General features: G+C 35.1%; 4 protein-coding genes and 1 non-coding gene across 6 annotated transcripts; 3 read left to right on the top strand and 2 right to left on the bottom strand.

Moving 5' to 3' along the window:
• Positions 1-607: 607 nt before the first annotated feature.
• LOC132179448 (putative protein phosphatase 2C-like protein 44) lies at positions 608-2,864 on the top strand. The gene is made up of 5 exons (XM_059592178.1): positions 608-925; positions 1,458-1,745; positions 1,855-2,113; positions 2,291-2,415; positions 2,572-2,864. Exons 1-5 carry the CDS (start codon positions 893-895, stop codon positions 2,707-2,709), a joined length of 843 nt encoding a protein of 280 aa, XP_059448161.1. The 5' UTR covers positions 608-892; the 3' UTR covers positions 2,710-2,864.
• A 1,694-nt stretch (positions 2,865-4,558) lies between these two features.
• Positions 4,559-6,135, top strand: LOC132179920 (putative protein phosphatase 2C-like protein 44). The gene is made up of 5 exons (XM_059592728.1): positions 4,559-4,632; positions 4,975-5,256; positions 5,414-5,672; positions 5,777-5,901; positions 5,986-6,135. The coding sequence occupies exons 1-5, from the start codon at positions 4,600-4,602 to the stop codon at positions 6,121-6,123; spliced, it is 837 nt and encodes a 278-aa protein (XP_059448711.1). The 5' UTR covers positions 4,559-4,599; the 3' UTR covers positions 6,124-6,135.
• A 271-nt stretch (positions 6,136-6,406) lies between these two features.
• On the bottom strand, positions 6,407-17,371 carry LOC132177031 (COP1-interacting protein 7). 2 transcript variants are annotated; one of them, XM_059589234.1, is made up of 13 exons: positions 16,907-17,360; positions 16,331-16,510; positions 15,835-15,955; positions 15,708-15,747; positions 15,251-15,303; positions 15,115-15,170; positions 14,297-14,449; positions 14,001-14,212; positions 11,406-12,994; positions 10,200-11,159; positions 9,135-9,543; positions 6,772-6,837; positions 6,407-6,658 (listed from the first exon to the last, which is right to left on the bottom strand). In XM_059589234.1, the coding sequence occupies exons 1-13, from the start codon at positions 16,963-16,965 to the stop codon at positions 6,591-6,593; spliced, it is 3,966 nt and encodes a 1,321-aa protein (XP_059445217.1). In that variant the 5' UTR covers positions 16,966-17,360; the 3' UTR covers positions 6,407-6,590. The 2 variants fall into 2 exon arrangements, with proteins under 2 accessions (XP_059445217.1, XP_059445218.1); XM_059589235.1 differs by lacking the exons at positions 6,407-6,658; positions 6,772-6,837 and having other exon boundaries at positions 9,361-9,533; positions 16,907-17,371.
• Positions 17,372-23,427: 6,056 nt separating this feature from the next.
• On the top strand, positions 23,428-23,509 carry TRNAS-AGA (transfer RNA serine (anticodon AGA)). Its single transcript has one exon. It is a non-coding gene; the product is annotated as a tRNA-Ser (tRNA).
• A 1,843-nt stretch (positions 23,510-25,352) lies between these two features.
• LOC132180053 (epsin-3) lies at positions 25,353-26,639 on the bottom strand. Its single transcript, XM_059592895.1, has 4 exons — positions 26,533-26,639; positions 26,327-26,449; positions 26,021-26,182; positions 25,353-25,902 (listed from the first exon to the last, which is right to left on the bottom strand). Exons 1-4 carry the CDS (start codon positions 26,637-26,639, stop codon positions 25,353-25,355), a joined length of 942 nt encoding a protein of 313 aa, XP_059448878.1.
• Positions 26,640-27,011: the final 372 nt, after the last annotated feature.

Here is a 27,011-nt window from a genome sequence, read left to right as displayed (position 1 = left end):
ATTCAACCCATTAATTAAACGAGTTAGACTCGTCAAACCGAGCTTACTAACTTGTGCCACCAAATGCCAAGGAAAACAAAATGCTACTGAATTTCATTGCACTTTAATGGGATATTAAACCCCTTAAAATGATTTCATCCACTTGCAGTTAATAGCGATGGCCCAAAACCAACTTGGCGTCCACTGTCGACCTTTGAAGTTTGCAGGTGGTGGCTTAAATTTGAAGCTTGTAAAAAAGCCAGCATATGGCGTGGGGTTGGAACTTGGAAGGCATAAATCCATAAACCAATATTGCTAGCTGCACAAAAATCTAATCAATCTCTTCACCTATCTCACCAAATCTCAATTTATGACGTCTCTGCATGCAGTAGACACTTGATTGGTCGATTATTACTTTAGCAAAACAACCCAAGAAAACAATCTGCAAAATCTTAACCATCAACCTATTTCACCTGCAAAACAGGCGGCCAAATCTCTGCATTTGAGGAGGTCTGTTAACATGAATATTGCATAGGATGTCCGGGTCCCCATCAAAAATGAAACAGAAAAACCTGGTAAGTTTGAGGAACAGTAGAAACCCAAAAAAAAAAAAAAAGTCTCCAATTTCAGGTAGAGAGTTATTCGGTATATCTACCCAACAGGATTGCCAAATTTTCTGCCTCAACAGAAAGCAGAGAAACTGACCGTTACATGTTTAATTTTCTCCTTCAATGCGTTAACCCAAAAAAGTCTGAAACCGACTTTTATAGACTTGTTATTTGAAGTCAAACAGCTCCACTTAATATTACCAAGGCAAGAAAATAAAAGCTTCAACTTTCTTCCTCCATCTCTCATTTGCTGCTCTCTCGTGATCATCTTCTAGAGCGTCTCTGATCATATTTCAGGGACAGATATGGGACTCAAGGATCTTCATCTCATGCTCAAGGTGGGCCTGTAATTTCCCAGTTCTTCTTTCTCTTTCACTTAAGAACGCATATGCTATTTCCTTATATTTTATCTTGGATTTCTTGGTCAATCGGATAATTTACACTATTGGGTTTAAGGAGTTTTGGTTGATTCTTCTTTATTGTTCTTATAAACACTCATGCACACGCAGGCACGAACCAGGATGATTATCTAGGGGGGCTGGATATAATCCTAAAATAAAATCTCCTATCACCTAATGTAAATCAGTCCCTAACACATGAGCAGTAGGGTATTTTTGCTGAATGATAAATCGAAATATATATATATATGATCTAAAAGAATCATAAAGATATTTATTGTCCTCATCTTTTTTTTTTTCTTTTTTATTATTATTATTATTATTTCAAGTAATTTGATTCTACAATCAATAGGTAAAGTATATCCTGTCAAATGAATGTAAAAGTTGAAAGATTTTTCTGTAAATTTAATGTCAAGAAGTTGGTCTTACAAGCCCTTCTTTCTTTAGCTAAAACATTTACTGGGTTTTATAGGGACTCAGGCTGAAACGCTTTCTGATAGGAGAAGGCGGGAGCAAGAAAAGAAAGCAGAAGATTTCAAGGAGGCCTTCATGGATGATGCAAGTATCACATGGGTATCATGTTGTGGAGGATCAATCATTAAGCAGTGGTTCAGATGAGGCTGAGTCCGACTCTGTTGTGGTACAGAGAGAGCAAATTGAAGAGCTTGAGACGTGGTTTTTTGGAGTTTTCGATCCTCAAGTTGGAGATGAAGTTACCAAGTACGTGCGATCCCATTTATTTAACAGGAATCCCAAAGAGGTAAGATTTTATGTAATGCTGTTCTTTTAAGTTTTTGAAAGAAATGACAACTATTGTCAATACAAAAAGTTGTGCTTTGGTTTTAGAATGTTATGTTGTGCTTTTGCAGACAAACATAAGGAGAAAGAGCAAAGAGACAATGAGAAAGGCGTACCTTGGTGCAAGAGCAAAGATCAGAGAGACACAGAAAGCAGATGAGACAAGTAGAGCGGGTTCGGTTTCTGTGTTGGTCATCAACACCGAAAAGCTTGTGACGGCTTCCATGGGAAACTATAGAGCTGTTGTCAGCAGAAACGGTGTGGCTCATGAGATAGGCAGCAGAGACCAGAAATCATCCAAAAGATATTGGTCTCGCAGACTCATTTCAGGTATCCAACACTTTACTACTTTGACGACTGTCATATAACTGGGATGAATTGACAATAAAAATCAGCTTTTGAATCAGTCATATGTAGTTGTATAATAGTCAGATAACAAAGTTTTTGAAGCGAAAACAGAATATGTTTGGCACTATCTGATAGTAGTTTCTGTTTTTGTGCGTCAAGTACGCAAATACCTTGGCAAAGTAGCCAGCACTAAGCAATCCAAAGGCTCGGACCTTCTTGTTGGTGCTGAAAGAATTGATTCAAGTACTGAATTTGTCATCTTAGCAAGCACTGGCATATGGGAGGTAAATGCATTTACTATACATTTCTTTACACTTCCTCTTCCTTCTGCCATATTTCCCCTGTATTTCTTTTATCATCACAGGCATCCCCTGACCAAGGTGGGATGTACTGATGTACAAACAATAGTTGTATTATATTTTTTTGCCTTGTTTATCCAGGTTATGAATAACCAAGAGGCTGTGCATCTTATTGGGCACATAGAAGATCCACAAGAAGCTGCTGAGTGCTTGGCAAAGGAGGCTTTAGTTAGAAGGAGCAAAAGCAGCATTTCTTGTTTGATCATACGCTTTGACTAACACATCTTTTCATGTTTCTTTATTGCAACAGAAATTTTAAATTTTTTTTAGACTCAATATTTTTACTGCATATTGCTTGACAAACTAAGCCAATATGCAGTGGCAGTGAAAAGACAAGAAAGAAATCATACTGATCATGATGAATTTTTGCTTTAGTTTGTGCAAAAGCCGTGCATTTTTACTCCATCATGGTTCTATTGCCAAATGTGGCAAAATCGTAACGGTAGGGGTGAAACTAAAAGGCGTTACAGACATTGCAAAGTTTGATAATTCGAAATTATGATTGCAAAATCCTTGACAGTTAGAGAGATGGTGAAGAAGTTTCCCATAATTCTATTATGATCAACAATATGCCCCATCTAATGCAACGCCAATTCAAAACAAAACTAGAAATTAAAAGGTTAGAGCCTTTACCTTGATTTTTGGCTAGCTTGCTTGGTGCTATAACGTTTCTGGAGGGTGCTGGCTGTGAAGGCGTTGGTTTAAGGAAGGGAGCTGTGTGTAAAGAAAACAGAGAAGACAAAATGTGAGTGTTTGCCTTATTGAGTATAAAAATATATAGAGAATGAAACAAAATGTGGGCTTCGGTTTACCAAAAAGAAATGGAAGAGTCATGGCCGGGGAAATAAAAAGGTTGCAGGGTCAAGTGAGGTCGGGGTGTTATGCCACGTGGGTTTTTCTTTGTTGTCTTTTGAGGTTTACTCTTTTGTAATATGTAGAGACAGACGATGTACTGTATTTTCTGTTAAAGAAGATTGATACCTTTGAGAGAGTCGTCTTTGTTCCTACTTCATCAACTCTCATTTGTGTCCGTGTCATGAACCATCCCTTACTCTATACTGTCGTCCAAGATCACAACCTTTGCCCCTTACTTCAGCGACCCTCGTTTATACTCATACTTTGAGCAATTGTTCCTACTTCATAAACACTTGTACAAGCCCCCTATGTCATGAACCTTTGCCTCTCACTCCAATAACTCCAAAGACTTTTTGTCCGTGCTTGCGCCGCTCCACCATCATCAGCTCTGATATCACTTGTTAAAGAGATTGATACCTTGGAGAGTTTTTGTTTTAATGAGCTCATAATATAGCATGTTAAGGCACCAATTAACCCAAAAGCTTAAGCATATAAATTTGAACTCAACTATGCTATATTAATCACTCAAAAACTTGTTACACTTTTTCAATATAGGACTCAATCTTTTTGCGCTTACACATGTATACTCAACATTTTAATTTATCAAGCTTCTATCATGTCAAAGCTCGGCTGATTTTTACTACACATCATCTAGTTGTATAATAATTGTACATGAATCTACTAAACACAAATTAGAATCAGGGTCTCAAAGAAACCAATAATAACGCTCACGCTCACGAAATAAGTGAGAAATAAAAATGTCTTGTAACCGTCATAGCTGGAGGAGTAAGGTGGTAGAGTAGCACTTAAAATGTGCTCCAATGGCAGGTACAGAGGAATGCAAGTTTTCCGTTATCTTCCATGTTAACAGTTAAAAAGAGTTACAGGTGGACTAGCTTTACCTGCCTTAACAGAAACCAGAAAAAATGACCGTTACATGTTCACTTTTCTTTCTAATGCATAAATAAAGAAAATCCCTTCATATTTTATCTTTCAACGCGTTAACCCAAAAATAGGACGTCTAGAAAAAAGTCTGAAACAGCTTTTTGGAGTTCAGATTTCACTTCAAACTGGTCCAGCTTCATCATATCAGCAAGCAAGAAAAGCTAAAGCTTCAATTTGCCCAGAAAGTTTCTGTGACTCCATCTCTCATTTCTTTTCCATTTTGAAAAGATTACCCTTCTCTCGTGATTATCTTCTTGAACTGCCGTATATTCATCAAGGAGCGTCTCTAATCACATTTCAGGGATAAACATGAGACTGAAGGATCTTCATCTCAAGCTCAAGGTAAGCCTGCCTGTTATTTTCCAGTTTTTTTTTTTTTTTTGTCCTCTCTTATTTTAAGAACGAATAGCCTTTTATCTTGGAGTTCTTGGTCAATCGGATAATTTAAGCTCATGGGTTTTGAAGTTCTGGTTGATTCTTCTTTATGTTAGTTAGAAACATTCACATGCCAAATGAAAGAAATATGGAGAAGGAAAATGTTAACATCAGAACATGCAATGGATATACATACGAGCAACAAAGACTGATTTTTCTTGATGTTTTTGATTCAAGAATGTTTAAAGTTCAAAAGATTTTCTTTTCTGGGTTGGTCTTTACATGTAACTCATTTACTGGGTTGTATAGGGAATCAGGCTAAACCGCTTTCCGATAGGAGATGGAGGGAGCAAGAAAAGATGGCAGAAGATTCCAATGCCTCCATGGCTTGCATTATTACATGGGTATCATGTCTTGGAGGATCAACCATTTGTAAGTGGTTCAGCTGAACCTGAGCCTGACTCAGTTGTGGTACACACACAGAAAATTGAAGAGCTTCAGTTGTGGTTTTTCGGTGTTTCCGAGGGTCAAGTTGGAGATGAAGTTACCAAGTACGTGCGATCCCATTTACTTGACAGGAACCCCAAAGAGGTAACATTTTATATATTGCTATCCTTTTAAGCTTACTATCATGAAAAAGAAATGGCAACCATTATCAATACAAATTCAAAATGTGGTTTGATTCGCGAGTGGCTAGAATATTTATTTCCCCTCTTTAGCTTTAGAATGTTATATTTGTGATTTGCAGTCACAGATAAGGAGAAAGAGCAAAGAGGCAATGAGAAAGGCATACCATGGTGCAAGAGCAAAGATCAGAGACGCACAGAAAGCAGATGAGCCATGGCGAGCGGGTTCAGTATCTGTGTTGGTCATCAACACGGGAGATCTTGTGATGGCTTCCATGGGAAACTATAGAGCTGTTGTCTGCAGAGCTGCTATGGCTCATGAGATAGGCAGCAGGGGCCAAAAATCAGCCAAAAGATATTGGTCTCGCAGACTCGTTTCAGGTATGGAAGAACACTTTCATACTCTAAATTAATTTACTGGGATAAAAGAGTATTTGAAGCGAAAACAGAATATCTGATAATTGTTTCTGTTTCTGTGCATCAAGTACGCAAATATTTGGGCAAAATAGCATGCAATAAGCAGTCCAAAGGCCCGGAGATTCTTGTTGGTGCTGAAATAATTGATTCGCCTACTGAATTTGTCATCTTAGCTAGCACTGGCATATGGGAGGTAAAGATGCGTTTATTATACATTTCTTTACACTTCGTCCTCCTCCTGCCATATTTCCCACGTATTTTTGTCTTGTTTATGCAGGTTATGAATGACCAAGAGGCTGTTCTTCTCATCCGAGACATAGATGATCCTCGAATAGCTGCTGAGTATTTGGCAAACGAGGCTTTGAATAGGAGGAGCAAAAGCAGAATTTCTTGCTTAATCATTCGCTTTAACTAACACCTTTTCATATTTATAAATTGCAACAGAATTTTTTTTTTTAACACTCAATAGTTTTACTGCATATTGCTTGATGACAGACTAGGCCAATATGTAGTGGCAGTGAAAAGACTAGGAAGAAATCATTATGTACATGTTGTGGTGCCAACCGCTGCACAGTCCACATACCAGATTCAGAGATGGTGCTGTCCATCCATGTGATACATATAGACTAAGCATTAATCAAACAAAATTGTACCAAGTTAATAGCTAATGTTTGATTTAGTCGGTTCACGCAGGGAGCTACTGAATAATTCACCATTCAAACATTGAAATATGAATATGATGTACAAGGACCAGTTTGACAGCAAGGTGACTAATAATTATGCCTTTTCACATTAAAACAATGATATCTGTAAAAATTCACAACCAAAATAGTGCAAAAGACACAAGCTGCATTCTCACCTTCATATATATCATCCACAATGTCACGATGTCAGTTTCTTTTCACTAGTCTTGCTACGGAAGGGTGATAACAAGGAGAAAGACCGAGAACCTGTAAGCAGACATAAAATTCTTAATCTCAAACCCAGACAGCAGGAAAAAAGATATAGATAGAAAGAAAGAATGAATGAGGTTTGGTAAGTTGCATGCATATTGAGCACTTACTCTTTTGCGAAGTAGTGCCAGCGGTGGGAGTTTCGTCTTGGGAGATCAAATTCTTCAATGTGTTAACTGATGATGACAATGAAAAAATGACGGTTAGCAGTCAAAAATGACAGTCAGCTTGGGCAGTAAAACACAGCTAATTAGTGTGAAACAGAGATTAGGGTTTAACGATAAACCTTGACTAATTATGAAATAATTTGCAGATTGGAATCAAACGTTACGAGGAAAAGTTAATGTGGGAATTCAGCAAAACAGAATAAGTAAACACACTTCAAAAGGTTAAAATGCTATTTTACAATTTATGTATGTAAGATGTGATATTATGATTTATGCAAAGAAATGTTACTTTATGAGTTATTCGTTGAAGGGTTATTTTTATCGGCATGATAGTTATGTATTCTAGCAAAGTGAGATGAGCCCTAAAGTTATGAAATTGGTTTTTATGGCAGGTTTTTACCCACAGCTAATTTGTCATGATTTTGAGAAAGAGAAAAAGAAGAGTACATGAAATTTGTTTTAGTACAAAGAAAAAGATAAGCACATACTATATATAGTATGAAGGTTTATTGAAAAGAAATAGTAGTAGTTTAGCCACACTGAAGAACAGAGACACGAAGGTGTGGGTCGCAGAGAGTTTATAGCAACGGTACCGTGTGATAGTAAAGAGAAAAGACTAAAGGATATCATGACGCAACCACACTGAAAGACGGATACACGAAAGTGTGGGCTATCGCATAGAGGGTTTCTTTCTTGAGTGAGCTACCCGTGGCAAAGAAGGGATATGCAAAGTCATGATCAAGCAAGAAAGTATTCCCGACACAGTGCACACATCCTGAGGCCTTAGGGAGTTATGATAGAGGTCCTAAGGGACGCGTCAACACTACATCATATGGGGGTACGGTACGAACAAAGGCCAAGGGGGATAGTTATAGTGTTTTACAGAGTGTATTTTATGCATCACATAGTACAAAGTTACAAAATTTTACAGAGAAAGTATTTTATGCATAGAACAGTACATAGTTACTGCGTTTCAAAGAGAAAGTAGTTATTTATTCATAGCATATTAAAGAATTTCAAAGAGAGAGAGTTTGATTCATGCCTAGTATAGTAAAGAGTTTCAAAGAGAAAGTATCTATTTTGCTCATAGTATGTTAAAGAATTTAAAAGAGATATAGTTTGTTTGATACATAGCATTAGTATAGAGTTTTAAGAAGTGTTGTTTTCCGTATAGCACGTTAAATTTTTATGCAAAGAGAAAGCATTGTTGTTTCAAGAACATTTTCATGTTTTAATGAGGGCTCACTTCAATTACAAATTTGGATAGTTGTTTATTTATTGATTGTGAACTCACCTTCCAACTATAAAATTATTGTTTTAGGACTAAGACAGGATGAGCAGCCAAAGTAGGCGATAGATATGATCTCCATAAGGCCTTTGATTGTATAGTTTTGATATAGCTTGATAGACATCACGCATTATATTATGACTAATGTATCAAATGATGCAATAATATGTAAGAAGTAATTATTGAACAGTTGATGTCTATAGTATGAATGAATGAAATGATGTTTATGCACAGAGTTCTGGTGATTATTTATGTTGGCATCATAGTTTCAAAAAAATTATAGCAATTTCCGCTACGTATTTAATATCCAGGTGTAGTAGTAGCACTCAGCAATGGCTTTTACTAGGTTATATTATAAGGGGCGTTACACATACATGGCCTCAATCATTCAAATGGCATGAATAAAAGAAGTTGAGTTACCTAAAGGGGGAAAAAGGAAGAATAGAATCAAGTGAAAAAGATAAGCACAATCCCTTTCATACATGCGCACAAGGGAAGCAAAATTTTATCGAATCAACAGTCAGCATAGAAGAACGTTTTACACAAAACTGAATTTTTGTTGAAAAAATAAAAATAGGCAATCCTACATTGTGGTGCAGTGGAGCGAAGACTACAATTTAAAATTCATACAGAGCATCCAAGTAACATAATATTTATATTTGTCTAGACAAAAACCCAAAAGAAGACCATGCTCAAGAACCCATTTAAGACCAAATTGCCAATACGGTCTGAGAATCACCAGTCAATTTGTGTAATCCTTTTCATAATAGAATCACTTGTTTTGGATTCTGAGAAAATTGTTCACTGTTTGAAAGTTAAGTGAATCACCAGTCAATTTGTGTAATCCTTTTCATAATAGAATCACTTGTTTTGGATTCTGAGAAAATTGTTCACTGTTTGAAAGTTAAGTGTTACTGTGATTTGTTAGCCATAGCCAGTAGAGTTCAAATGCATGCCAGTTGCACATTTTGAAATTGTTCATCAGAGTGCAGGGGAGGGAAGAGTACATGCATGTTACCTTCACTTGTAGAAACATGGTTTGCCCCAGAATCATCTGCCTCAGAACTATTGACGCTGGCATTATCTGATTCAATATTACGTTCACCTGTAGCTGAGCTATGACTCTTTCTCCCAAACTTCAATAGCCGTCTAATCCCTTTTGAAGAGTCCTTTCCTTGATGCTTCTCCAGTGATTCTGGAATCTTTTCTAGAGTCAAGTTTCTAGAATCAGATACAAGTGCCTTAACAGTCTGTGTGCCTGTTGTCACAATCTCTGAGCTACTTGGTGCTACTTTGCCATACTCTGAATTCCCAGTACATGGATCTTTCAAAGAAGAAACCCGAGCATAGGGGGCTTGATATGGTTTTTCAGCGATACCGATATTAGAAACCTTTGGAGGTTCTTTGTCCGCATTAACTGTTTTGACCTAACCTCAGAAGTTTTTAAATAGATGAAAGGAATTAAAAAGAAAATTCAGACTATCAAGAGAGATTCTCTTCTTTGCCAAAAGAATAATATAGCTAAAAATATGTTTTCCAATTCAAAGATATTTCTGAATTTTATTCTCTGGTTGAGGCAAAAGAAAGAGAGATAAAAATACAAATTCAAAAATATATCAAAGCAGCATTTTTTGGTACCAAGGTTGCTATTATTACAACTAGAGAATATAATCAACTGTAAGACAATGTGCTTATTTGAGTTTAGCCATAGAACAAAAAGTTTCGCAGAGCTATGCTGGTACTAGTAATAATATATCCATTTGTCATAATAATATACATGCATGCATATTAAATCCATTTATCATCAGCAAATTGCAATTACTATGTTACGATATTACTTTGAATGTTTTTATTGACAGAAAGCATGGTAATAAGATCAAGATATGATGAACCAGAAGTAAGCTTGTGCATCTCACTCAATTGTAGCACATTATTCTAGCAAGGATTGCAGCATTCAAGAGTACATAAATCAATCCTACTTGTTATAGAACGTTAGGTGTATGTTATATTCATCACAGTTCTAAAGAAAAGAAAAAAATAGTTAACCAAAGATCAATGCCCCTTCAGTTCTGACCAACCATACCTGCTCATATGAGGCGGGTCGCTCTTGTGATTGGTGTTCAGAGGGTTCCCCATAATCATTTGTATCCATCTTAAGTGGTGAAACTGGGGCACGTATAGCAGCATAATCTGACACAATATCAACTTTCTTCCCTATCTCAATGTTACCATATTGTCCCTTTTGTGCCTCCGCATTTTCTTCCAATGCATGTACAATGGGAATGGAGGGCTTCTCGCATTCTAGCATCAGAACAGTCTTTTCAATTACTGGGTTGTCATCCCCATCACTATGATGTGAAATATTTTCACCGTTCTTCAGTCCAGCACCTTGAAGAGTTGTAGAAGACTTATTTTTATTAACCTTTTGTGTCACCTCTTTAGCTGCTGATTTGCTACGGGCACCATCAGGTCCTTTGGATGTCTTAATCTTCAGTTCTGGAAGGGTTGCAGCCTTGCTTCTATCATGGTTCATAATAGCCGATATTTTCTTGGTCTCAGGTCCACCAGATATCTTTGTCTTTGATACTGGTTCAGCACTTCGTGACTTCATTGAAGAGACGTGATGGCTGCTACTCATTTTAGGCTCTGATAATCTTCTAATTCGAGCCATTGATGCCTTAGTATCAGCTGTAACACCACTGTTCTCTTTCTTTGGTTCAGGCAATGATGGCACTGAGCGGCTTAACCTATTTCCAGCAGAGTGACTACCAGTACTCAATCTGCTGGGTTTAGAGGCTGCTTCAGAATCACTGGATCCAACAGGAGTTCTGATGGAGAACCTTTTCAGTGGTGAAGATGATCCTGGCTCCAAATCACTAAACTTTGATCCTTTGTGAGTGCTTGGGGAAAGTTTTGCTGGCAATTGTTTCTTGGTTTGCTGTGACGGAAATGGTGACTTAGCTGGAACTGAACTCCCTCTAGCAGCAATTCTTTTTTGCCTCTCTATCTTTAAAGCTTCCAGCCGTTTTACTTGTTCATCTTCCTGAAAATGAAAAAAGTTGAAAATACAACTATCTGTTCAACAACCCAAATGAGCAAAGCCGGAAAAAGAAAGGAATAGACACGTCCCAATAGAAAATATAACTTATGTGATGTAAAAGGTGTAAGAAAAAATGAATGGATGTGTTGTAGCCTAGATCAGTGGCCACTAAGTGTTTTACTTTTTGATGCCCCCCCGGCAACCTTTTTTCCCCCAACAATCCCCAAAAGTAAATGGTAACCAAAATACCTTCTCTTTCTTAATTTTCTGAAGATCAGCTTTAAAGGTTCTTAGCCTCTCAGCACGTGCTCGTGCTTCGTCCAAAGGACTCAACTTCGAAGGCTTCCCTTTCCTTATTGGCCCCCCAGTCTTCTTATCTGAATTATCTGGTGTAAGTCTCGATTTCCGGTCCTTGTCTGACTTTTTTGAACCTTGCTTGATCTCTACCTCCATATTTTTCTTATGGAGTGAAGCACCATCTCCAGCATGAATTTGCATTTCATAATCTAAAGCAGGGTCATAACCATTTGACTCCTTTTCTGTTCCACGACTGGGCATCAAACTCAATTCATCTAGCTCATAATTGAATTGGCTCCCAACTTTATTAGACGAGTTCTCTGCCATCTGAGATGCAGATGGGAATTCAGAATCCATGTCAATAGCATTTCTGTCATTGTTCCCAACTTCGTCTAGTGAATTTGCCCTTAATGCAACGATGTATGAGTCATCATCCATATCATGTGATGGTCTCTTATTCTTGTTATTGGTTACGCGATCAAATCCATTTACAAGTGGATCTAAGGAAGAATTTGTATAACCTGACTGGCTTTCTTGCCTATGTGTCATAAAATCATCATTTCCAGTTCTCCTATAGCCACCTCGTCTTCCATCTATTTCTGTAGGCAGTATGTCCTTAGAGCTTCTACCATCACCAGACTGACCATCTCTTCTAGAAATCAACAATTCATCATTTGATGCCTTGCGCATATAGGTAACGTTTCCACTAATTGTATGCATATCATCCATAGCAACTTCTTGCATTTCACCCTTACCTGGCCCACTAAAAACCAAAGGATCATCACCTACAGGTTTTTGCCGCCTTTTCAGCTGAACCTCCTTTTCCATCGCAAACATGCCATGGTCAACTCCACGTTTGTCCTCATCAGCATCTCTCAGTAAAAAGTTTTGGAATGCCTGCCAGTGTCCACCATCTGCGTCCTTCCCATGTGCCATTTCTTCCTTATCGTTTGAATTCAATTTATCCATGGATTTTGTACGACTCCCTTTTCTCTTGAAAGATCTCTGAGAGTCCATATGTAAATCTCCACCTTCCTCATCAGTTTCAGAATCAGAAGCCGATTGTGATTCACTACCAGAAGAGTTCTGTCTCTTTGATGTTATGTAATTAATGTTCCGAATGACAACCATCCCTGATTGCTTTTTACCTGATCGGCTAGCCTTCTTCCATGATTCTCGATTTTGTGAAGCTTCTTTCTCCAACTCCAGTTCATCTTGCGGTCTTGTTTTTGAAGCATCCATCTCCCAATTTTCTAATTCAGTAGTGCTCTCCCGACTATCCATAGAATGCCTTCTCCCCATTCTTGGATCAGCACTAAGTCTAGGGTCCAACACTGATGGATATGGTGGCTGAAAATATTGGCCGTTTCCGGGATAGTTCTGATAGTAAGGCATGCCTTGCATGGGATATGCTTGATAGACTGGAGGTGCACCTGGAGGAGAATGAACAGGCCAGGGAGGGAACATATGATGTGGAAATTGTCCTTGAAAATATTCTTGATTGCCTAATGGTGCTTTGTGATCTGTGGGAGGCTTGTCATCTGGGCAAATGAATAGAAAATTTCTCAAATAAAAAAAGGCAATACAGACAATACACATGGGATATAATAGAGGAATAACACTCGATGAAAGCCATGAAATCACTCGGTCACATTTCAGGCACTAACATTTGTAGCATAGTTCATTTGTCTTGAAGTACTACGTCAACGCCTCATATTGATTTTGACACCAATACCAGTGTCAGTCTTGGTTCTTTTCTTCTTTCTTTTTTTTTTATTTTCTTTTTTTCTTTTTTCTTTTTTTAAGTTTTTTTAAATTTTTGGAAGCTGCTAGAGAATATATATTTTTCCCATGAACCTTTTATAGCACTCTCAACAGCTTCCCTAAATATAGGAAAATTTCTCAAAATTTTCCAAAAAACCACATGCGGCAAATACCCTATAGCTTCCCTATCCATTATTTTAACACAAAATATTTATCTCTTCTCTCTCCTCTTTACCTTTCATTGGGGACAGTTGAGATTTTGTAAAAAATGTGAGGGTACGTAGGAAAATTACATTTTGTAAAGAAATAATATTCCAATGGTATTGGAAAAGATAAAATAAGATATTGCTGAGAGTGCTCTTAGAAACATGCAGAGCTATAAGCCCCATAAGTTAGCCAACTTTATGGTTCACTGTTTAATTTAATAAGTGATACGAAGGACAAAGTTTTAGTTCCATTCTTCTACTCTTTACATGTCGCATTAAGTATTATTCTCGCTCTCTTCTTTCTTCCAAACAATGAAGTATCATTACACCCTTAAGTCATTGTCTATGGAAACAAATACCGAATGAACCCTTTAGTTGGAGCAATCTGAACGTCATCATGTCAGTACATACATCCATATGATAACATACCACCAAAACATCTCTATTTCCAGAAATGAAAGTTAGTGCTTTAGTCAAACAGTTCAGAAAACAAAAGAACAAGGCGCTCCATCATAATACTAAAGATAATAAGGTGGTTACGTATATGCAGGACACCTCTAATGCTAAGAGCCCATACCTGCACTTGCGCCACTACTTGTGTTCGCACTATTTTCTAAGGCCACCTCATGTTCTTTCTGCTTGTTGGCCACATTTGCAAGCATAATGCCTGATGCATTCATGGCAGAGAAGTCCGATCTGCTAGACATTGCTTCAGCTGCTTCAATTTCAAGCCACTGCCCAGTTTCATGCTTTCTTTTCCATAACTCCATAAATTTTTTACATGCATCCCTGTTATGTTGAAAATTTTAACATCATCAGGGAAAAAGAGCCCAATATATGAATATTTTGGCGAATTACAAGCAAGATGCTTACATTAAACGCGAGGCTCCAAAGCATTCAGCAAATAACATCAATGGTGACATGTGATCAATGTCAAAGCCAGCAGCTACAGCACGTGCAAAGGCCATGCCTTGTTCTTTCTGCAGCACGGTTTTGCGTGTCTCCAGGACTTTCAAAAGTTGAACTCTAGTACAAACCAAAATACATGAAATTAATGCTAGTGAAAATGTTATCAGGAGGACAAACAAGACATATATTAAGATGATTGCAATTCATAGTTAGACAAGACATGAAAAGTTGCCACCCATAACTTCTTCTTTTTCTTCTTCTTCTTCTTTTTTTTTTAAGTCATTCAACATTATTCCTGACTAAAAGAGGTTCCTCTCGAAAAACAAACATTTTGCCAATATTGAATTGATATGGGAATGGAATAGATAGAATTCCATGCACACTAATGCAGATTTTTCAAAAAATCTTACTTAGGAGAAGGTACTGAAAACAAATTATATAAATTCAAAGAAATGGAGTATCAATGTTACAGAAGAAGAAAAAGTAAATGACGTAATTTGACTTTTTGTTCAGCTTCTAATAGTACGCATTATTGCACTTAGACATGTTTATGACATTCCTGATTCACTTTCCACATGCAGAAGACTTGCAAGAAACTAAAGGATGTAAAATCTCATGAAAGAATGTTGAAGTTCAAAGTGATCTATGGATATCATATATGATCGTTCATACAAAAGCCTAAAATAGCAGTTTAGTTTCTATAATAGTTTTATTTATCATAGCAAGATTGATAAGTAGGGTCTAAGAGGTCATAGGAAAAATATGCAAGAATTAGATTATACTTTGAATTTCCCTCCTGAGTGGTGGATCCATTTGCTTCAGGTGGATTTGCTCCAGGCTGCCAGATACCAAAAGAAACAAAATTAAGAAATTGGCCTAATGTTAATTATAAGTCAGGGGCGCTTAGTGCAGGCTTACTTTGTAAAGGACAATTGCTGTCTCCTCATTAGTATCAAGCACCAGCCTGCTGCCTGTCCAAACCGCAGGATGTTAAAAACCAATACAGAAGTTGTTAAAGATTGAAAATGATGTAGAATTCATTACTAGAATACTAAATAAAAAAATGAATAAACCCACAGAGACAAATCCTCAATGACACTTCACAAAACAAAACCTTGAAATATGACAATAGTACAAATGGAGAGAGAGAGAGAGAGAGGGAGGAGTAGACTGGAAAAGAAAAAGCAGCCTCCCCCTATCCCCCACTAATTCCCCAGCATCCCCCTCCACAACCCCACCCCCACCCCAAAAATAAAAAAAACCAACGAGAAGAAAGAAAGCATATCATGAAGCCAAAAAAAAAAAAAAAAGATTAAAACATCTCACAACACAAACATTTGTGCAACATACACCCATTTCCCCTTTGCCACAGTACCTTCAGTGCTTTCTACAGGTTTAGCTTGATAATCTTCTACCTGCCACACAGAAAGAAAACAACTGACATTGACCTTTCTTTGACAATATGACACTAAAATAATAGACAGCTGATAGAATTTACTTACGGTACTCAGCCCCATGTCATTGTTGCCTTGAATCGCAATTGCCTCCTCAATTTGTAAGATCTCTGATTCTGTAGTGTAGACCCTTTCCAAGACCTCTGGAGTGCTTACGAAACGAACAAACCTGTAGAAATCATAACATTTTACTCTAACATGCAATTTTATGGGGAAAAAATGTATTGAGCTAGCACCAATTGTTCTGTACAAGCTCTATGTGAATAGTAACCTCAACAGTCACAAGGCACAAAGCATTATGATTACGTGTGTAACCAATGAGACATGGTTTGGATGGCTATATGGAACACCTCCAATTTTTTGTGAGAGAAAAGAAAAAATATATATTTTTGCTTTTTAAAAACAATAAAGAATTTACTTCCAGAATGAAATTCAAATGCACATATTGTGCACCACTCGTGTTAGTTCTACCTATGAGTTCCAACTGCTGAACAGAGCACACTTGAGCAAAATTCAAATTACGCACAAACTTAACAGTACACACCTTTCTATTGTGTCCTTTGTGAACCATGTCGCATCACCGCCAGACTCCGGCTCTAGAACAATTGAATAACCCCCCTTGGCCATCTGCTCTTGTGCAGATTTCAGGTGGGCAAGAAATGGAGTCAGCAAACCCGAAGCTATTTTTTCTTCCTTCCCATTTGCAGATATAACCAATTCACACCTAACAAAAATCCAAAATTAGGTTCCTGCAGCAGAATTGCCAAAGTTTCCAAAGACACTTGCACATATATAGTTCCTCTACGGCTCTACCAAAATTACAAATCAGAGTCTCAGCCAAACTAATAACCAATTTATAAACAGTTGGAAGCTGTATACAATCCATAAAAAAACTCAAAAACTAATTTATATATAAAACAAAATTGCAAAGCACAGAGAATTGCCATAAGATATGAACATCCAAATATGTTAAACACACAGATTCAGATCCAAATCTTGCTTCGAAACAAACCGAAAGGAACCCAGAAAAGCTGTATAAGTCATTGATTCAAAAAGATTACCTTGCTATTCATCAAAAACAACGAAAAAAGAAAAGCAGACCAAGCAAAAAGAAGATTACCTGGTTCGAGTGGGCGTGAGCTGAAACACAGCCGAGTCGAGCCGAGTAGAAGACTTCATTTCTGAGGGGACAAAAAGAGAAGCTGAAACTGTAGGCAGTTGCTGCTCTCGGAGAAAGATCAAATAGCTGAAAAAGTTGGATCAGAGTAGCAGAAAAAAAGAGAAGTGAAAAACGTGAAAAGCAGGTTGATGAATATAAGGTTTTTGCTTCGAAATAAGGTTGTTTTTTCCTCCTTTACAACTCAAAGAAAAAGTTTCAGACAACTCCAAACGAGGAAAACCATAGCTCCCAAAGATGAGCTTTCAATCATTCAATGGCCACCAAACACAGATTGGAAGAGACTCAGTCTGTGTTTCAGAGAGAGAGAGGGAGTGAGAATAACATTTTCTTCAAAAAAATTAAAAAAAAAATGAAAAGAGAATCTGTAAAGATTTTGTCATAGGATGCCAACCAGAGACACTGAACTTTTGCTCAATCAATTATAAATAAATAAATCAACAGAAATTTTATAAATACACTTAATTATATTTTGTATTAATAATTTATAAATAAATTCTGAACACCTGAAATTAGTCTTTATCTAAACCATTAGATTAATCCGGGATCTAGATAGATACAAATAGATTTACTTTTTTTTTTTTTTTTCTTGCATGGAGTGAATATTATTAATAATACGGGAAAAGATGAAGGGCAGTCTGGGAAATCGAAAGTGAAGGTGACAAACAGCATGGGCAATGCTGTTGCCCAACGGTCAAAAATATCAACACTGTAGACTGTAGTGTCGGATATTGATGTGGGGAGTTTCTTATTGACTCCCTAGTAAAACAATGAAACTTGTTCAGAAATAAACTAATTAATTAATTAATTAAAGTAATGAAACTTCACCACGTAAAAGGATTAGAAACCTTTTAGAAAAAAGTTTCTTAACCTTTCTGAACACTTTTATCACACATTTATAATAATTATATTATTTTGAATTTTAAAAAATTTTACAATGTCATTGTTAATGTTTGAGGTTAAATTAGACAGTAAATACTAAATAGGTAAATTAATTCTCATGCTTATATAAAATTTAAAAAATTACAAAATTATCTTAATTAAAAAAAAATTATGACCCACCCGGCCTAACGTGGGTTGTACAAATTATTTTAATATGAAAAATGTTAAATATTTTTCTAATGTTTTTTTGGTATCTTTTTAATTGTGATGTAGCTTTTAAATTCACCGTTGAATTTGAGATTATTATTATTGACTTTTTAATCTATTAGTGATTTTAAAAACCACATCACAGTTAGGAGAACACCAAAAGAACACTTAGCATTTCACTTTTAATATATATGGGTATTTTAAAAATTGGTTAAGTTGTCTTTTTAATTGTATTGATTTCTGTCACGTACAGGATACTCTTTTCCCATTATTTGCAATAGATGAGTTTGTTGAGGTAGTGATAGGCTCACGGACAAAAATAAAAAGAAAACTAGAATATATGTCACATTATAAATTGGCTGTGTCTCTTGTTCTTTTCCTAACAGGGTATCTAAAATAAGTTAAATAATTAATTAATCTCATGCATATTATAGGTGACCACCATTTAGTACCAACGTCAACTTAGGCCAAATGCATTTTTAGATCTTCAATCCAACTTGATTGACAGTTTTTGGGATTTCTTTCGATTGTAAGAACATTATTAGCAGTCTCACCAAATTTTACTCATCAAAATAATCAAAAGTATATTTCTTTTTTATATTTTAATTGCTCACTTTTTTAAAGCATCCAGTCTCACTATTTTAACAATTCACTTTCATTATTTCATTTAAATACTATTTTTCAAAAAATTATTTATTATTTCTTTAACTATTAAAGGAAGAAAAATAAACATAAAAGAAAAAATGGGAGAGAAAAATCTTTTTTTTTTTTTTTTAATTCAATTGGTAAGTGAATAGTACTCACTATAAATAGTGAAAACTGTTCACTCACTATTTGTTTTTTCTATCAAAGTGGTGAAGCTGAAAATGAGAATTTTTAGCCATTTTTCACCAAATTATCTCACTAAAAATAACCAAAAAGTAATTTTGGTGAAGCTACACGTAGTGCCCTAAAGGGTGGAACATCAACATAATTTTTGGATTCAAGCATTGTATGCATGGCAACTTCAAAAGAAAATTTGTCTCCTACTTATCTGAGTTTTGGCATTGATATGAATTTCTAATTTTGACCATTAAGAAGATGAGTTTTGGTCACTTGAGAAATTCGTCATTCTAATAAAAAATGTGAAAGGGAGGCATAATTGCAGGTGGGGTGAAAAAATTATATGCATGATTAAATACATCAATTTTAAATATTTGCCATTAGGGCTGTAATCGAGCCAAGTAGAGCTTTAAGATTTTAAGACTGGTTCATTTACGAAGATGATTATTCGAGTTGAGCTATGAAATATGTATTCAAGACTGGTTCGTCGAAAGCTCTGGTCTGTTGAGAATGTTATTCGAGCTAGGCTTAACTCAAGCTAGGCTATTAAATATTAAGTAACTAGATCATATGATAGTTTATGAACTAACTAGATAGTATTGTAACTACTACAGACACATAAATATTAAGTAACCTAAATAACATATATTACTTAATTACTAATATGCATACTTAAATTTAGATAACTAATTTTTAGTAATATGTTCATATATATTTGTGTGTATATATATATATATATATATATATATATATATATAAACGATCTAACAAGTTGGGCAAATGAGCCAATCGAACTTTAAACGAGCTGAGCTTACGAACTCCTATCGAATTTTCTCGAGTAAGTCGAGTATGTATTATTTACTAATCAAGTGAGTTTTTACAATAACAAGCGGGCAGAGACGAAGGGAGGGGGGGATTGGGGTAGGCCATGGTCCCCCAAAAATAAGGAAAAAAATAAAAATAGAAGTAAAAAAATAAAAAAAGTTTTTTTATTTTTTGTCCTTACTTTCAAATGTCCACTTTTTGCTCTTTACTTTCAAATGCTCACTTTTTTATCCTCTTACGGTGGTCCTTATTTCATAAAAAACAACCAAAATATATTTTTTTTTAATAAAAAAAATTCTAAAGAACTGAAAAAAAAAAAAAAAAAAAATTGACTAGCCTCCTCTCATAAAATTTCCTAACTCCATCCCTACAAGCGAGTCTATACAATATCGAGCTCGAACAAATATCAGACAAGATGTCAAACTGGTTTATTTACGACACTATTTGCAATAAATAAATGCTCTCCGTCATTTCAAAAAATAAATAAATGCTCTCCGCTGAGATATAGACGATGGTCAAAGTAACGAAGATTTCTCGTCCTTCCCTCTTTGTCCTTAATTTATGTTATTATGCGTTTAGTGTACAACGGTACAATCGAAAATGACCGGCATGCCCTTGTAACGTCCCTTTCTGTGCTCCACTGGGACGTCTGGGATTCCCTTCGAGTAGACGTCAAGAGAATAGGTGGCCCGTGGTCCCCGTCAACGAATTTGCGCTTGCAAATTAGTCAAATAGCTTTTGCCTCGTTTCTTTTCCTTTCACAAACAAAATATAGACCGTTTTATCCAATACGGCAATACCAGCTCCAATTTTCAAATAATTATCAATTAGCTGAAAAAAAATGCACATTGAAAATATAAAAATTAAAAAAGAAATTAGTTTGTTTATATTTCTCAACAACCACAAGGCCAAGGGAACAGATAATAAATCAAATAGAAATAATAATTGAAAAATTGGAGCTTGCTACCATTACAACCAAACTTCATATGGGCATCAATGTCTCTCTTCAAAGCCTTCAACAGTATAAAAGCTGGCACTATAATTATTGTTTATAATAATATGCACCATTGCCTAGTTGGATATATATATATATATAGCTTGGAATGAATATAAATAATTACAATAAGACACATTCACGCAACCTTTATATGAAAAATAGCCAAGTAATCAACAAGAAAAAACCAGATCCAATAAAAAAAAATAACACACCATTTTATTTTTCCAATGATATGGAAAAAGGGTTATAATGGGAATATTTTTTTATTATTTATCCATTTGGAAGAAAGAATGAGAAACCGATTAAAAATGATTTTGAACACTGAATTGGAAGCGGCTGATCTAATTAACAAATGTGATGAACAAAGAGTCTTTCATATTAAGAGGGGCACACATGCCCATTTACACATATTCTATCTTCTCTATTCTCTTTATTTGGGTGTTTTTTTTAAGAGTAAAATAATGACTTAACCATTGAAAGCTCTCCAACGGGCCTCTTTCTAGGGATTATTATTTTTTTTTTTCTATTTTGCAGATGATATTTTGCCTTGTTTTAAATTTACCGCTTCCTATCAGTTTAAGCTTTTAGAATAATTGGTAATTTAACATGCTATCAGAGCCAAAAGTCTTGGGATCGAACCTTGACTTCGTCAATTCTCCCTTTATTTAAATTAAATATTTCACGTGTTGAGCCTCATCTATTAAAAATGAGTTTGAGCTCACACATGAAGGGAGTGTTAAAGTAATGATTAAGTGATTAAATTTACATCTTCCTATCAGCTTATTAAGCTTTTGGGATAACTGATAATTTAACACTATAAACTTGTTCTTTTTATCCGCATATAATAGCTTTCACTCTTCTGCCTTCAATTTTGTGTATTTGATGGAATGAAGTTACTCCACCTCTTATTATCTTGTATCTTTCAAAGAAATTGAACATACCCATCGATCGGACCATTTTCTTCCACAATATAATAATTTACAATTTATTAAACATATTTTATATATAATAGCAAATAGTGATTCTTACTTATAACATGCATTTTTTAGTTAACAAAAATATTATTTCAACATTCATAAGGAATGTCATCTTGAACCTAAGCTGCTTGCTTGAAAGAAAAAAAAAATGTTGGATGCACACTTTAAAGTAAAATATCAAGATAGTGTACCCTACGATGGCAATCGTCACCCAATGAGAATAGTTTCAACAATAAAACAAGGATGAATTTCTTGACTTTTACCCACTCGATCAGAAGAGAAGAAATATTTTGCCACCCAAGACCCACTAATGGATGGAGACTAATTAATTAGTGGACCTCATATATTTTAAAAATCTCGATGAGCATCATTAGCAGTGGCCTAGCCTCCAAAAGTATCATATATGTATATATATATTGATTCCTCTCCTCTTTGTAACGTCTTTGAATGGAACCCACCATATGCTAATCTAATCAATTACACAGTATTATCAGCAGAGAGAGAGGTTTACAATTTTATGTATTTATATAATAAGATGCAACAGGTCGACTGTGTTCTCCAACCTCAAGACATGGGCCAGTTTCTATTCCCTACACCAATATTAAGCCACGTACACCTCCATTTTTGTCATTTCCTTCATATTCTTTTTGTGGTTAAAAATAAAAATAAATAAATAAATAACACACCTTTTTCTTTTTCTTTTTCTTTTTTTTTTTTTTTTTTTTTTGGACTTTTGTTATCGTTATTCGTTACGTGTCTTGTGAATGAGGATATAGCTTCGTGATGTTACACTTGTCACGTGCCATGCAAACACCATGAATATTTATTTTTCTTGTAGTTAATTACGTACGCTAATTATATATATACTATATCTCTTTCATTTTTTACTTTTTTAAACAAAATCTGAACGTTAACTATTTGTGACCATTGGATCAAATGAATTTGGATCGTTAAACGTGTCCAAAATCGATAAAAATATGATCATTTAGTCTATGCAAAGACACATAATCTCATAGCTTCTTTCTATTCTTCGACATATATATTTTTTTGTATTCTTTTCTTCGTAAGATTGTGTTCTTATTACTCTATAAATAAAGTATTCTCGTATAATAACATTTGAGCTTCATTGTATCTTGATAAGGTCTAATTTGTCAAATTCCTTAGCACTTGGAAAGTAGACAAAATACACTGTAAAGATATATATCATCGTTGCAATAGAGCATTGAAATCCAAATTCTATTTTGCCTTCATATTATTACCTCTTTTATCCCATAATTTTTCTAACACACACTTGAGAGATGCATGCAGCATGCTACAAATATTTTATATAATAATCATACCATTTAATGTATATGAGTCAGTTGAATATGTCAAATTGAAAAGTCAAGAAATTAGAAAAGAAAACTAACGAATTGTGAAGAAAAAAGAAAGCAAGTGGGCCTGCTGTGAAGAGAATTAATGCTTTCTTCAAGTCTTTCTTCACACTAGAATTGAGTGAAGCATGAGTTCAGTAAATGGTAACTCGTGGTGGTCAAAGCAAAAACAAATTGTTTTTCGTTTTTAATTCTTAAAGCTTTGGGCCAAAAAGCACACTCCAATAGCAACACATGCATGGCACTAATCACCCATAAACTTATTTTTTATGGCATGCTACAATTCCTAAACTTAAAAAGCATAATCAGCTTTCATCAAATGTCAATAATGTGGCTCGCTAATCTATGAAAATAGAACTTAAGAAGGTAAATAGTCACCTGGTGAGCATGCCGGAGTGGTTATCGGGCATGACTAGAAATCATGTGGGCTCTGCCCGCGCAGGTTCGAATCCTGCTGCTCACGTTTGTTTACCTTTTTTTTTCTCCTTTCTAAACTTCTGGTCCTTAATAAGAAAATTCCTATAATTTATTTTTATAACTAATGGTATCCATAAAGTTCCAAAGCAATTCTATCAAAGTTGTCCTACAATTACCTCAAAAAAATTGTCCTACAACATTGTTGTCCGGCTCAAAGCATGATTAGGTAAACCTTGAGCATCCAAAGATGATCAAATAATATATGTTATTCATTGTAAATAAATAACCAAAAAAAAAAAAAAAAAAAAAAAACCCATTGTCATCACTCAAGCGAAAATGACAATGACGAAGAACCCACTTCTTCTCAAAGAGATGAATCTTGCATAGAGGACTAATGTTAAATATTACACGTTCTTCTTAATTTTATTTTATTGGACTGATGTTACAGTTCTTTTGTACATAATAATAGTTAATTTAATGGCTGATGGACACTGTGAGATGGAGTGTAATAGAGTATAGTATGTAGTATTTTTTTTTTTTTTTCATAAAATAGCAAAATAAAGAAAGGGACAGAGAATGACAATATTTAATCAGGCAGTAGTTGGGTTGAGTTGGTACTTTTGGTAGAGGAGTAATTAATTTGGTCACCCATATACACTATCTTGACAGCTCAACTGCAGAATTTTTTTTTTTTTTTTGAAGGAGCTCAACTACAGAATTAGGGTGTATGCATGAGCAACCTTGCTTTTAATTACCCTTCATATATAATTTAATGTTTAAGACATTGACTTACATTTATTTTTGTTTTTGCCCAAACAAGCTTAATGACAGCTTGATATAAATGATCTCTTTTGGTGACTTTTCATGCTTTTGATGCGGGTGGCTTTGTTTGAACATTTTGAGAAATGTTATCCTTCTATCCATCTCTATTTGGATCCTTTCCAGTTTCCCGTTCATGTAAAAGGAAGGGTAGAATTGTCCAAAAATATATAAAATTACAATTATACCCCCTTATTTACATGGCTTGGTTCATCAACAATTCATTTGAACAGGAGAAGATCTGTTTCCTCTCTTAGTATTCTTCTATCTATTTTCACCCATATTTTTTTAAAAAAAATTTATCATTCGATACGTAGAACCCACATGAGTCAATTTTAAATAGAGATGAATGGAAAAATGTTAGGAGATGGGGGAAGATCATTTCTCTTCAAGTTTATATACACACGCATCAAATTAAGCATGCATAATGACACGTGCGGTGAAAGAAGGGCATACTCCTGAGTTGATCCTATAGCATGCGTACTAGCCCCCATGAATTACCAATTGAAATAAGATTCTCTACATTTTAAAGTCAGAATTTAAAATTGGTGTATCTGAAGTTAATGTTTACATGTCTTTTAAAAAATTTAAATAATGTGAAATCATGTATACCGTTAAAAGCATTAACTTTAAATCCTAACCATGAAATATATATTATCTATTTTATTTGAAATGAAGAAGTTTCTTGGCAGTTGTGAGCTAAAGATTGCAAGCCTATCTCACATGGCATTGGTGATGTTAATTAACAGCAATAAGATGGGCATTGATAAAAAAACAGAAAGCATATGTAGCACTAAGTATTTGTTAATGTTTTTGTTTTGAATAAAAAAGAGAACGAAAAAACATTTAACAACAAAGCTTTGTCTTATATATAGTGCCACTTTTTTTTTTTTTTTTTTTTTTTTTGGGCATGTCCGCATAAAGGGAAATGATTTGGACTAGTGAGCTTTGCTTCTCAATGCATAATCTACAGTTAATTGAGCTATCACTTGGAAACATATGGTGTCACTTATGTGCACCGTTAAATCCAAACCAAAAAGTTATTATTTATATTTATTGACATGATTCTATCAATACCAAAGTGAATGCTGGCGATCATACTTTTTCTTCATCGTCCTCCCAGCATCAGAAACACTCCTAAATCCAACTTTCTCGCCATTATTATAACCTTTTGAAGGACTAATGCCAACAAGCTTTGAGCAAATTCCACTGATAACACCATCTGTTTTTCCACCACCTACATCTTCAGGATCAAGTAAAGAGCCTGTTTCTTGGATTTCAGGACAATCCCAGAGGTGTGATCCTTCAACATTCTTGTTTTTAGCTGAGAAATTAGTACTTTCCGGAGATTCTTTCTCAAGAAAGGGCAGTTGAAATTTGTTTAGCTCATTTATATCATTCCAGGTGGGAGTAGTTGTGGTGGAACATGAGAGAAATGATGAAAAGGTTGATGCTTCAGAGGATGATGAATTCGGAGATGAAGTCATTGACCCTCCAAATCCTTGGATTTCTCTTGTTACTTTGAGAGCTTTTAAACGAGCTTCTTTGAGTTTCTCCCCTCCTCCCAAGAGCTTAAGTATTTCGTCTGATTTCTTTTTCATTCTGACACCCCAGTTGAACCTAACATATTAATCACAAGGAAACTGGATTTATAAATATAAAAAGCAAAAAAGCATATGATCATGATATATTGTGATCTTTTCGCATTTTAGCAGAGATTTTTTTGAGAATTAATTACCCCTTTTCATCTGTGTGGTTAAATGTTCCAAGCTCCTGAATAACAAAAGTATCACACTGAAATTCTGCAGCAAAATCTTCAGGACCATGGGTTAGTAAGAACTCAAGAAATACCAGTGAATTGTAGGATTGTCTCCATCGCTTCCAGTCAATGCTATACAACCTGCAAGATTTATGTATTACTAGCAATGGGGGTCTTCTTATGTGTATGTGTGTCAATAAAGATAGCAAGATATATATATTAATTTTCAATAAATTATATACTCTTTTGGGGGAAAGAAAAAAAGAAGTAAGGCAGATCACTAACCTCCTATGAAGAATATCAACAATTCTCCAATAATCATCTATCCCAAAAGATGCTTCAGCTATTCTAGTCATTGTTCTAGCATCAGGGCTACATGGATCATTAGTTGTTACTTCTTCAGCCAACCTTGATAAAAGAAAATCAAGATGAATGATAGAGAAATTAAACAGCAAATATTAATTGACAATTAATAAGAGAAAAAGACTTACAGTTCAGATTCAGTAACATCAGTGAAGGTGAGCCTAGCAGTTTTGTATTTCTCTTGTAGAAAAGAAGATGCTTGCCTTTTAAACTGGTCTATCAACGGGGACCCCATAACAAGGCAGAGATTTAAACAAGTTTGAGATGAAAAGTACTCCAAATTCCACTTCCTCAAACATATAAAAAGCTTATCAAAGTAACATGCATATACACTAGTTTGAGGTGCAAATTAGAGAGAGAGCATTCTATGGGTTGCCATGATTTTAGTTCAGATAATAAAGGACAAGTATTTTAATGGAAAATGAAAAAGTTTGACCAATTGTAATCCATGAGTTTTTGGATTATTTTCTTTCTCTTTTTTATTTGAATACATATGGTTGATTGAACTGAAGTTTAGGATCATCTAACCATCATGCCTAAGATCCCATTCTCTTAGCTTATTGATCAGGTGCTTTAAGGTTGTTTGAGTGATTACATACCCCTTTAC

Source organism: Corylus avellana, chromosome ca4 (assembly GCF_901000735.1).
Source record: "Corylus avellana chromosome ca4, CavTom2PMs-1.0".
In the NCBI taxonomy this organism is placed as follows: domain Eukaryota; kingdom Viridiplantae; phylum Streptophyta; class Magnoliopsida; order Fagales; family Betulaceae; genus Corylus; species Corylus avellana.
This window is presented reverse-complemented; position numbering and strand designations above follow the sequence as displayed.